Consider the following 13,803-nt stretch of genomic DNA (forward strand, 5'->3'; position numbering starts at 1 on the left):
GGGGGTGGCAGCATCATGTTGTGGGGGTGCTTTGGTGCAGGAGGGACTGGTGCACTTCACAAAATAGATGGCATCATGAGGGAGGAAAATTATGTAGATATATTGAAGCAACATCTCAAGGCATCAGCCAGGAAGTTAAAGCTTGTTCACAAATGGGTCTTCCAAATGGATAATGACCCCAAGCATACTTACAAAATGGCTTATGGACAACAAAGTCAAGGTATTGGGGTGGCCATCACAAAGCCCTGACCTCAATCCTATTGACAATTTGTGGGGAGAACTGAAAAAGCGTGTGCAAGCATCGAGGCCTAAAGACCTGACTCAGTTACACCAGCTCTGTCAGGAGGAATGGGCCAAAATTCACCCAACTTATTGTGGGAAGCTTGTGGAAGGCTACCCGAAACTTTTGAGCCAAGTGAAACAATTTAAAGGCAATGCTACCAAATACTAATTGAGAGTATGTAAACCTCTGACCCACTGGGAATGTGATGAAAGAAATAAAAGCTGAAATAAATCATTCTCTCTACTAATACTATGACATTTCACATTCTTAAAATAAAGTGGTGATCCTAACTGACTTAAAACAATTTTTACTAGGATTAAATGTCAGGAATTGTGAAAAACTGTGTTTAAATGTTTTTGGCTAAGGTGGATGTAAACTTCCGACTTCAACTGTAACAGAGCATCTCAAAGTGAACTCTGTTGTCTTTTTGAAATCCACACCACATATACCATGTAGAACAAACATGTTTCTCTTATAAGCAATAACATCAGCTCTAGTCATTGCATTTCTATTTGTAACATTCCTAATTTGTTGCCGATAGAAACAAACTCAGAACATGGTTGCCATATTCTCAGATGATTAGGAATGTGTATATTTACAGTAGTATGTCTGTACTTTCTTACATTTGACATTTAATAAGGAATGATGATGCCAGTTATACCAAAACAAAACACAGTTCCATCTTCAAGTTTTTATGTGGAAAAAAAGACAAATTGCAACAGAATCACTTGGGACCAGTGTTTGGGGTAATAATTACTTACACTAATATATTACCGTAATATGTGACCGATCGGCTCTAGTCAGTCTTAAGTAGCAAGATAATTTTAAACAGTGTTTTTTACATTGGATAAAAGTAGAGACTCAGAGCTAGAAAATGGTATATCATACACTACAGTTGGGGAACAATGGGAAAGTAATTCTGCTTTGAAAGTTGATAAACTTGTAACCCCACTTTTGAGAAAATGGACCTTGCATGTTTTGGTACACCTACTGGAGAGCTCGTCTTTGTCTACACCCATTCAGCATCGTTCACACTGTCTTATGCCTTATCCCCACCCATCTCTTTAAGGATTCACATCTGAGGCCATGTGCTAAACAGAGTGAGTACGGTGTAGTGTATTAAACAACCAGAGATTTCTAGACTAAAGGCTGGTTTATACTACGTCTATCGACATAAATTCTAATTTGACTTGGTGCAGGTCATATTGTTCTTCACATCTCTGGTAAACGCACACTATATCAAATAAAATCATTTTTTTTGTCTCATGCACAGGATACAGAAGATGTAAATGGTACAGTGAAATAGTTACTTGCATAGTGGAATCTTTTGTTTGGACATGAACCATAATTTATAACGCTATTACCATGCATGAATCTGCAGGTAGCGAAAGCTAACCAACTAGGTTCAATGTTAGCTAGCTAGCTAACATAGGCTATAACTAGCAATGCAAATGGATTTCTGAGATAGCTAGTATGATTTGTAGTAATATTATTCCTAACAGTACACTTTAACTTGCAATTAAAATGACTTTCTTGCCAAATTAGAAATGTATAATATCTGAAAATGTAGCTAGCTAGACTCTCTTACCTGTATACAAGGATGAATGTTTCTCCCTCTGTCACAGATGCCATTGTTGTCCTTAGTTTGAAGATGTAATCCAGAGACAGGTGTTTTATACAACAGACTTCTGTGTGTTCTCTTTTCGACTCCATCCACATATTGGCAATCAAACGGCAGCATTTCCTCCATGTCCTTAGCTTTCATACTCTGCTTCCACCGGGCATTCCACTGATTTCAAAACTTTGTCAACTTCTTCCATGACAACAACACTGTTGGTCACCGTTTCAGAATAGTCTACAATGTCTGATTCAATGAATAAAATAAAAAATCTAAATCAGGGATTTGCTCATCATCTGAGATATTGTAATATTATTAGTTACGTTTTCAAGTAACCCATTTTTTAAAGCCTTGTCTCATGCTAACGGAATTTATACTGTAGGCTAACTTGTTTACAATTGGCTATCGTAAAGCTGAAAATCAAAGAAACATAGCAGCTCAGTTGTTACCCCTTTTCCCTGTGGAAATGCTCCCATTAATTTGAGTTAATCGAGGAAAAAGAGAACAACAATTTTAGTCAAATGCAAACTCTGCAAAGGGTGCATTGATCTCTTCGTCCAGAAACACTACATCAAACCTGAAAAAGCATCTGGAGGTCGTGCAGAAAGAAACAAAGCTGGTACCTAATGTTCTAGAAATGCGTGAAAAAGGAGAAATCTATACAATTACAATAAACATAAATTATATTTCCATATGAACATTCGAAATGTCTGATAAAAGCAATTCCAAACGGCAATAATGACATTAATATATTGCTAAGAATGTGAGAGGAGGACGACTTCCCTAGCAGTTCTCGAACCCAGACCACAAGCACCAATGATGAATGCCCTAACCACTGTCCGAATAAAGGACATCTCTAGGGCATGTCCTTATTGGCCAGTATAGCTAGGCCCTGTCAAGAAACCCTCCTCCCTAGGCACTTGTGTAGAACTGAAACAACTTGATAGGTGTAAGCAATAGAGTAACTGCACTTCGAAGTAAATCTCAGTTCTGTTAATATCTTTTGTTCTGAGAAAATTACAATCATGGTCTGTGTATGTTTGATGGGACGTTGATGGAATATACTCCTAACCCACAGAAAAATAGATAATAAAGTGTGTAGATGAAGCCGACATATGGCAGCTCTGCTTCTAGCTCCTAAGCAACTTTGCAGTGTTTTGTTTTTTGTATGTTATTTTTTACATTATTAGCCCAGATTTTTTTTGTGTTATTACATACAGCCGTAATTAACTTTTGGATATCAGAGTGGTGGTAACTCACAAACATTATGACCAGGAATACGACTTTCCTGAAGTGGATCTTTTGTTTGTATCCCCCAGGGCAATTGAACTTATTCCAGAGGCTGCTCCAAAACACCACCGGCGGAGAAGAGGTATTCGAAGTGAATTTCGAGTCCAACTCAGGATGCGTGCACACCATCCACTACTTCCGAGTATATTACTGGCTAATGTTCAGTCTCTGGATAATAAAGTAGATGAGCTCAGGGCGAGGATCTCCCTCCAGAGAGACATCAGGGATTGTAACATACTCTGTTTCATGGAAACATGGCTCTCTCGGGATATACTGTATCCGTCCATACAGCTAGCTGGGTTCTCAGTACATTCTGCAGACAGGAATAAAGAACTCTCCGGGAAGAAGAAAGGTGGGGGTGTATGTTTCATTATTAACTACTCATGGTGTGATAACATACAGAAACTCAAGTCCTTTTGTTCACCCGACCTAGAATAGCTTAGTCAGATGCCGACTGCATTACCTCCCAAGAGAATTCTCTTCGGTTATAGTCACAGTAGTCAGAGCCGTGTATATTCCCTCTCAAGCCGTTACCAAGATGGCCCTCAAAGAACTACACTGGACTTTATGCAAACTGGAAACCACATATCCCAAGGCCACATTTATTGTAGCTGGGAATTTTAACAAATAAATTTGAGGAAAATGCTTCTGAAGTTCTACCAACACATTGACTGTAGTACTCGCGCTGGGAAAACATTGGACCACTGCTACTCAACTTGTCAAAATGTCTACAAGGCCCTCCCCCGCCCTCCCTTTGGCAAATCTGATCACGACTCCATTTTGCTCCTCCCTTCCTATAGGCAGAAACTCAAACAGGAAGTACCTGTGCTAAGGTCTATTCAATGCTGGTCTGACCAATCGAAATCCATGCTTCAAGATTGTATTGATCACACGGACTGGGATATGTTCCATGTAGTCTCTGAGAATAACATTGACGAATACACGGATACGGTGACTGAGTTCATCACTAAGTGTATAGGAGATGTTCTACCCACTTTGACTATTAAAACCTACCCAAACCAGAAATCATGGACAGATGGAAGCCTTCTCGTAAAACTGAAAACGCAAACCACCACATTTAACCATGGCAAGATGACTGGGAATTTGGCCAAATACAAACAGTGTAGTTATTCCATCTGTAAGGCAATAAAACAGGCAAAACGTAAGTACAGAGACAAAGTGGAGTCGCAATTCAATGGCTCAGACATGAGACGTGTGGCAGGGTCTACAGACAATCACGGACTACAAAGGGAAAATCAGCCACATCGTGGACACTGACGTCTTGTTTCAGGACAAGCTAAACATCTTCTTCGCCCGCTTTCAGGATAACACAGTGCCACTGATGCCGCCCGCTACCAAGGACTGTAGGCTCTCCGTGGCCGATGTGAGTGAGTCATTTAAGCATGTTAAACCTCGCAAGGCTTCCACCCCAGACTATCAGCATTCAACACTATAGTACCCTCCAAGCTCATCATTAAGCTCGGGGCTCTGGGTCTGAACCCGGCCCTGTGCAACTGGGTCCTGCACTTCCTGACGGGCCGCGCTCAGGTGGTGAAGGTAGGAAACAACAACTACACTTCTCTGATCCTCAACTCGGGGGTCCCACAAGGGTGCATGCGCAGCGTGGCCACACATGCCTCCAACTCAATCATCAAGTTTGCAGACCACACAACAGTAGTAGGCCTGATTACCAACAAGAGAGAGTGGTGCCGGGAATATAAACTCTCACTCAATGTCAACAAAACAAGGGAGCTGATCGTGGACTTCAGGAAACAGCAGAGGGAGCACGCCCCTATCCACATTGATCGGACCGCAGTGGAGAAGGTGGAACACTTCAAGTTCCTCTGCATACACATCACTGACGATCTGAAATGGTCCACCCACACAGACAGTGTGGTGAAGAAGGCGCAACAGTGCCTCTTCAACCTCAGGAAGCTGAATTTGGCTTGGTCCCTAAAACCCACAATTGAGAGCATCTTATCGGGCTGTATCACCACCTGGTACGTCAACTGCACAGTCCTCAACTGCAGGGCTCTCCAGAGGGTGGTGCGGTTTGCCCAACACATCACTGGGTACAAACTACCTGCCCTCCAGGACACCTCCAGCACCCAATGTCACAGGAAGGCCAACAAGATCATCAAGGACATCAAACACCCGAGCCACGGCCTGTTCACCCCGTTATCATCCGGAAGGCAAGGTCAGTACAGGTGCATCAAAGCTGGGACCGAGAGACTGAAAAACAGCTTCTATCTCAAGGCCATCAGACTGTTAAAGAAGCATCACTAGCCAGCTTCCACCCGGTTACGCAACCCTGCACCTTAGAGGCTGCTGCCCTATATACATAGAAATCACTGGTCACTTTAATAATGGAACCCTAGTCACTTTCATAATGTTTAAATAATGTTTACATACTGCTTTACTCATCTCATGTATATACTGTATTCTATTCTACTGTATTTTAGATCATTGCTCGATCTAATATTTATACATTCTTTTACTTTTAGATTTGTGTGTATTATTGTGAATTGTTAGATACTACTGCAACGTTGGAGCATTTAGCTACACCCACAATAACATTTGCTAAATATGTGTATGTGACCAACAAAATTTGATTTGATTTGACACATGAATGTTCCTGCAACATTTACATTTAACGCGTCTAAAACATTAATAGAGAATGGTGCCGAAGGAGATTGCTGCCGTTTTACAACCCCGTAACCAATTGTGCTATTGTGTATGTTTTTTTTGCGTTATATGTAAATTGTTTTGTACATAATGTTTCTGCCACTGTGTCTTATGACCGAAAAGAGCTTCTGGATATCAGGACAGCGATTACTCACCCCGTACTGGAGGAATAGTTTTTCTTCAACGAGACAGACGGGAAGGATTTATTTCAGACACCCAACAAGACCCTAATCCCCGTCATTCACAGAAGGAAGATACGGAGGCATCGTGGACGAAGGTCAGGTTGCCTTGTGAGGATCCGTCGCCGAGAGGGTAATCAACCTTTACCATCGGTCCTATTAGCCAACGTACAATCAATCGATAATTAAATAGACGTACTACGATCACGTACATCCTACCAACGGGACATAAAAAACTGTAATATCTTATGTTTCACCGAGTCGTGGCTGAATGACGACATGAATAACATACAGCTGGCTGGTTTAAAGCTTTTTCGGCAGTATAGAACAGCAACCTCTGGTAAGACGGGGTGACGGTCTATGTGTATTTGTAAACAACAGCTGGTGCACGAAATCTAAGGATGTCTTACAGTAGAGTATCTCATCATAAGCTGTAGACCACACTATTTACCAAGAGAGTTTTCATCTGTATTTTTCGTAGCTGTCTATGTACCACAACTAACCAATGCTGGAACTAAAACCACACTCAATGAGCTGTATTCCGCCATAAGCAAACAGGAAAATGCTCATCCAGAGGTGGTGCTCCCAGTTGCCGGGGACTTTAAAAACTCAAATCCATTTTACCTAATTTCTACCAGCATGTTAACTTCTCTGCGCTACAGATCCCTTTAGCGGGATCATTTTCCTAAACAACCGCTAAATATTACTAACAATATTTATAATCATGCAATCACAAGTGAAATATACCAAAACACAGTTTAGCCTGTTGTTAATCCACCTATCGTGTCAGATTTTGAAAATAAGCTTTGCAGCGAAAGCAATCCAAGCTTTTGTGAGTGTATCAATCAATGCTACAACAGCTAGCCCCAAATTAGCATGGTCACGAATGTCAGAAAAGCAATAAAATGAATCGCTTACCTTTGATAATCTTTGGATGTTTGCACTCACGAGACTCCCAGTTACACAACAAATGTTCTTTTTGTTCGATAAATATTACTTTTATAACAAAAAAACGCCATTTGGGTTGCGCGTTATGTTCAGAAAACCAAAGCCTCGTTCCGTTCGACGAAAATTCCAAAAAGTATTCGCAATGGTCGTAGAAACATGCCAAATGTTTTTTATAATCAATCCTCAGGTTGTTTTTAACAAACATAATCGATAATATTTCAACCGGACCGTAAGCTATTCAATAAGAGAGAAAAAGAAAATGGAGAGCTACCCCTCTCGCTCGCAGGAACTAATCAGAGGACACCTGACTAGTTTTTAAATATCTCTCTCATTTTTCAAAATAAAAGCCTGAAACTATGTCTAAAGCCTGGTCACAGCCTGAGGAAGCCATTGGAAAAGTAATCTGGTTGATACCCCTTTAAATGGAAGAAAGACGGGCCAGGAAACACAGATGATTAAAAAAATAATAATAATCACTTCCGGATGAGATTTTCTCAGGTTTTCGCCTGCAGAATCAGTTTTGTTATACTCACAGACAATATTTTGACAGTTTTGGAAACTTTGGAGGGTTTTCTATCCTAATCTGTAAATTATATGCATATTCTACGATCTGGACCTGAGAGATAGTCCGTTTACCTTGGGGACGTTATTTAAAAAAAATAAAAAATCTGACCCCTAGCGTCAAGAGGTAGTGCAACCAGAGGGGAAAAAACTTTAGACCACCTTTACTCCACACACAGAGACGCGTACAAAGCTCTCCCTCGACCTCCATTTGACAAATCTGACCATAATTCTATCCTCCTGATTCCTGCTTACAAGCAAAAACTAAAGCAGGAAGCACCAGTGACTCGGTCAATAAGAAAGTGGTCAGATGAAGCAGATGCTAAGCTACATGACTATTTTGCTAGCACAGACTGGAAAATGTTCCGGGATTCTTCCGATGGCATTGAGGGCTACACCACATCAGTCACTGGCTTCATCAATAAGTGCATCGATGACATCATCCCCACAGTGACCGTACGTACATACCCCAACCAGAAGCCATGGATTACAGGCAACATCCGCACTGAGCTAAAAGGTAGAGCTGCCGCTTTCAAGGAGCGGGACTCTAACCCGGAAGCTTATAAAAAATCCCACTATGCCCTCCGACGAACAACCAACAAACAGGCAAAAAGCATCAATACAGGACTAAGATTGAATCATACTACAATGGCTCCGATGCTCGTCGAATGTGGCAGGGCTTGCAAACGATTACAGACTACAAAGGGAAGCACAGCCGAGAGCTGCCCAGTGACACAAGCCTACCAGCTACGCTACGCTATCCGTAGCTGATGTGAGTAAGACCTTTAAACAGGTCAACATTCACAAGGCCACAGAGTCTGACGGATTACCAGGACGTGTACTCCGAGCATGCGCTGACCAACTGGCAAGTGTCTTCACTGACATTTTCAACCTGTCCCTGACTGAGTCTTTAATACCAACATGGTTCAAGCAGACCACCATAGTCCCTGTGCGCAAGAAGACTAAGGTAACCTGCCTAAAAGACTACCAACCTGTAGCACTCACGTCTGTAGCCATGAAGTGCTTTGAAAGGCTGGTCATGGCTCACATCATCACCAGTATCCCAGAAACCCTAGACACACTCCAATTTGCATACTGCCCCAAAAGATCCACAGATGATGCAATCTCTAATGCACTCAACATTGCCCTTTCCCAACCTGGACAAAAGGAAAACCTATGTGAGAATGCTATTCATTGACTACAGCTCAGCGTTCAACACCATAGTGCCCTCAAAGCTCATCACTAAGCTAAGGACCCTGAGCCTAAACACCTCACTCTGCAACTGAATCCTGAACCTCCTGACAGGCCGCCCCCAGGTGGTAAAGGTAGGTGATAACGGAATTTATATGTTTAAATTAATGATTAGAATATTCCACCCTGAAACCATATACTTGTATGAAATTGATTAGAATTATAAAATTATATTCTGATGATGTGTGTAGTTTTAGTCAGAATTAGGTTAAAACAATGTATCTGTATAGTGGAAAAACCCAGACTGTCTGAGCAAGGCGTAGCTCAGGATTTGAACTTGTATGGGGGGGGGGGGGCTGAAGAAAGATACCGAGAACAGATAGACTGTGTTTGAACCCACCTGGCAGGAAGTGAGAAAACTTAGGAGGACAGGGAGGATTTCTCAAGGTCTCAGGTCAGCTAGGCCACTGAGAGACTTTGGTAGTATAACATTATGTGCATAGGATATCTACTGTTTGTGTGTGAAGGTATGTGCGTAAGGAGCCAGTATAAAACGGATGGGTTTGTACAACGGGGGGAGCGCTCTCGTGAATAAACATTTGACTATTGTAGGCTGGGCCTCTGTCTGTTTTCATTTCAACCAGTATCTTACAAATTCTGGGTTGCAGACTGAGTAGTTAATTGAAGTTCAGTTTATGAACATTGAGAACATAATTCTCTTAACAATAGGTAACAATACATCCGCCGTGCTGATCCTCAACCCCGGGGGCCCTCAGGGGTGCGTGCTCATTCCCCTCTTGTACTCCCTGTTCACTAATGACTGCATGGCCAGGCATGACTCCAACACCATCATCAAGTTTGACGATGACACAGCAGTGGTAGGCCTGATCACCAACAACGATGAGACAGAATATAGGGAGGAGGTCAGAGACTTGGCCGTTTGGTGCCAGGACAACAACCTCTCCCTCAATGTGATCAAGACAAAGGAGATGACTGTGGACTACAGGAAAAGGAGGACCGAGCACGCCCCCATTCTCATTGACGGGGCTGCAGTGGAGCAGGTTGAGAGCTTCAAGTTCCTTGAAGCTCTCAACCTGTGTTGAGAGTGTCCACATCGCCAACAAACTATCATGGTCCAAACACACTAAGACAGTCGTGAAGAGGGCACGACAAAGCCTATTCCCCATCATGAGACTAGAAATATTTGGCATGGGTCCCCAGATCCTCAAAAGGTTCTACAGCTGCACCATCGAGAGCATCCTGACTGGTTGCATCACTGCCTGGTATGTCAACTGCTCTGCTTCCGACCGCAAGGCACTACAGAGGGTAGTGTGTACGGCCCGGTACATCACTGAGGCCAAGCTTCCTGCCATCCAGGACCTCTATACCAGGCGGTGTCAGAGGAAGGCCCTAAAAATTGTCTCCAGCCACCCTAGTCATAGACTGTTCTCTCTGCTACCGCACGGTAAGCGGTACCAGAGCGCCAAGTCTAGGTCCAAAAGGCTTCTTAACAGCTTCTACCCCCAAGCCATAAGACTCCTGAACAGCTAATCAAAGGGCTACCCAGACCCCTCTTTTTTGCTGCTGCTACTCTACCTACATGTACATATTACCTCAATTAGCTTGACTAACTGGTGCCCCTGCACATTGACTCTGTACCGGTACCCCCTGTATATAGCCTCGCTATTGTTATTCTTACTGCTGCTCTTTAATTATTTGTTACTTTTATTGTCTATTTTTTACTTAACACTTTTTTTTCTTAACCAACAATGCTTTAAGAAGTTTTTAAGGACTTGTAAGTAAGCATTTCACTGTAAGGTCTACACCTGTTGTGTTCGGCGCGTGTGACAAATAAAATGTGATTTGATTTGATTAATATCTTATGTTCTGAGAACATTTGACATAAAAAAATGGTCTCTTGGAAACATTCCTTGCACATCATGGAAACATGTCTGAGAAATGACCTAATGAGACTTAAGGGAATGCTCTCTAAAGTTCTGGGAACGTTTGTTCTTAGCTGTGATCTTCCCAATTTGGTTCCCTTCCACATTTCAACATGCAGTGATTACCAGTGTACCACAGATACTTATGGTATAGGATACCTATAGTATAGCTTCTGAAATTATCTATAGGAAGTATCTGTGACTGTGTATTGTGGTTTGGTGCACTGATTTCCACACACATCACGTACCTCCTCCTTGGTTTTCTTGGAGATTACTCTGAACCAGTCTCCTATCATACTGAGCACGGCAGCAAAGTAGGCTAGACCAATCAGGATCCAGAACCACACCACAGGCTTGTAGTAGTCCAGATACTCTATTTCAGAACCACCTATTGGGAGGAGACAGACACACATCTAATAAAGACTATACAAGCTTTTAGTGATATCACACCTCTAGCCAGAGAGCAGAAAGAGAGCGAAGGAGAGAGAGGCTATGTCACACAGAGTATTGATTATTGATCTTCTATTGTGAAGAAGGGTACAGAAATCACGTTTTGTCTCAGTAGATTAAGCACACGTGTGATTTCAAACAAACTCTTTCTAAGACACAGAAGGCGGGATAGCAGAGGAGGAACATACAACAAATACCTTTTTCAAGACCTTTTTCACCGGCCACAAAGTCGCCGAAGCCGATGGTGGTGAGGGTGATGACCACAAAGTAGATGGATTCCAGCGTACTCCAGCCCTCTATGTGTTTAAAGATGACCGCTGGCAACGCCACGAAGAGGACACAGCCAAACAGGATGAAGATCACGGTGGAGATCACCCTGATCTTGGTCTGGCTCACTTTCCACTTTTGAGGGAGAGACTGGGAGGCAGGGTAGAATAGATAAACAAATGAATAAAGAGATGGATAAAGATATTAATAAATAAACATGGCAATGGAACGTGGGAAGACTGCAGAGGTTTGAAAGACAGCAAGTACCAACAAGCAGAGAGGGGGGAAGAGGTGAAGAGGAGGCTATGAATACTAACAAAACAGTTGGATTATAATGGCGCTGCAGTGTATGTATATGTGTGTGTGAGCATATTTTTTATACATTTAAAAAAACATTTTTTTAGGGCATATCTGTATCTAGAGTATCTGTTTTTGAATGGCTGTATCTATTATGTCTGCGGGTGTCAGTATTGTGCAATTTAATTTCGGCATATTTTCTTTTAAATCAGCAGACGCCAACACTTAAGGTCTAAAAACAATCTTCAAATTAATTATGCATGACATAATTAGGTAAGGAATTGAACATTTGAAAAACATTATAAAAACATCCAGGGCTCTATTTTAACAAACCAAATGCAGTTCTTTAAATAGCCTGCCCCATATTTGCTAAATATGTTGAACATGTTTTCAGTCCACATTGTTCTTATTGCATTGCTTCAGTATGGAAATACATTGTTAAACATGGGCTATAGCCTTCACGCTGATATAGGGGCTAGGCCTACTGTCATTTTCAGTCTGGACATAGACATGCCAAATGTAGTCAATAGGCATGATTCAATTCACTAGGCTTTTGATGAAAAAAGACAATGTATAATTCTTATCAAATTCTAATAAAATGAAACAACTTGTTTTAAATAGGCTATGTCTAAATACAGTAACAGGCACCATAATTGCTTCCCATGGGCATATAATACAGACAAGGCTACGTAGACTATGGAGGGTTTTATGCACATCCCAACTTTTCAAAGGAGCTGCATGGACAAAAATAATGTCCGATATAAAGAAAAAGCAGGAATGTCTGTTCACTGTTTAACTGCTCGTCATATTTCAATAAAAGATTGGTTATAGTCTATTGATTAGGCAAAATCGATGCCATAACCAATTGCGTTACTGCAAAGACCAGCTTTTGGTGAGTCTTAATATCACCAGTAGCACTGCTTGAAATTGGCACATGTATCTACGGACACAGGTCAAATATTTCCGCCTTTCCCACCTCAGCGCAAACGAGCTGATATAAGACAGGTAAATTACCATCCCTGGCGCCAGGGTTGGAAAATAGCAAAGCTCTGGCTTTTACATGTCGAAATTTCCAAGGAGCGTGTATTTGACACTAGCACCTCCTTGGCGCCAGCCGAAAATAGAGCCCTCAGTCTTTAACAAGGCCTTTCTCCAGTCACTTCACAATGACATGAGTCATTTCCTTGTGTTGGCCTTTTTCCTGGAATATATGTCCAGTGTTTTTTGAATGTCACACACTCAGTGGGTCGGCCAATGAGATTTACTGACCTCATGTCCCTTACAGATCAAGTCATGCTGTGCTCCACTGTATGCCATCAGGCCATCAGGCTATTTTATTTTTTAACTTTTATTTAACAAGCTTTTATTTTATTTAGGCAAGTCAGTTAAGAACAAATTCTTATTTACAATGACGGCCTACCCTGGCCAAACCCGGACGATGTTGGGCCAATTGTGCGCCACCCTATGGGACTCCCAATCACGGCCGGATGTGATACAGCCTGGAATCGAACCAGGGACTGTAGTGACGCGTCTTGCACTGAGATGCAGTGGAACACTGTGGGCTTACATCAGTAGGCTACATTGCAACACAAACATCACAATCGTCGGACAAAGTTTCATTCAAACCCATAGAAACACAGGTGTAACAGGGATATGACAGTCTGTAGCACTAGTAAACCTTCTTAATACACTGAAGTGTACACTCCATGATAGACTCCTTGGCCTTGTCCTTCCCTAGACAGTGGGTTACACAAGAATGAGAACAGGGACCCTGGGACTGAAACTTAAAGAAGGGTCATCCTCAGATCAGCTCATCAGTGATGTGTTCCACTGTGTTTTACAGTGCACAGCAGCTAGAGGCCAGAGAGAGAGAGAGGTCAGAGTCAGGACTGAATCCAGCCTCGGACCCTGACAATAAATATTGATATGGAGGGAATAATGATGATGAATGGACCATAGCCGCTTGCCAAGCATAATATATATTTCACAGCTCATTGCTATTTTTAAAACCCCCTAGAGTCGATTGACGTGCCCACGCGTCACACGTGATATAATTCTAAAACATTGAATAGCTCCTGTGTTTTTATGAGA

General features: G+C 42.1%; 1 protein-coding gene across 3 annotated transcripts in view; it reads right to left on the minus strand.

Moving 5' to 3' along the window:
* LOC129825236 (potassium channel subfamily K member 2-like) overlaps positions 1 to 13,803 on the minus strand; it is a 53,382-nt gene that overhangs the window by 13,495 nt on the left and 26,084 nt on the right. For all 3 annotated transcript variants that reach the window (XM_055885158.1, XM_055885156.1, XM_055885157.1), the window contains 2 exons: positions 11,346 to 11,565; positions 10,947 to 11,086 (listed from right to left, as the gene is read on the minus strand). In XM_055885158.1, coding sequence (XP_055741133.1) covers positions 10,947 to 11,086; positions 11,346 to 11,565 — 360 coding nt within the window. The remainder of the gene's footprint in view (positions 1 to 10,946; positions 11,087 to 11,345; positions 11,566 to 13,803) is intronic.

Source organism: Salvelinus fontinalis, chromosome 27 (assembly GCF_029448725.1).
Source record: "Salvelinus fontinalis isolate EN_2023a chromosome 27, ASM2944872v1, whole genome shotgun sequence".
Taxonomy (NCBI): domain Eukaryota; kingdom Metazoa; phylum Chordata; class Actinopteri; order Salmoniformes; family Salmonidae; genus Salvelinus; species Salvelinus fontinalis.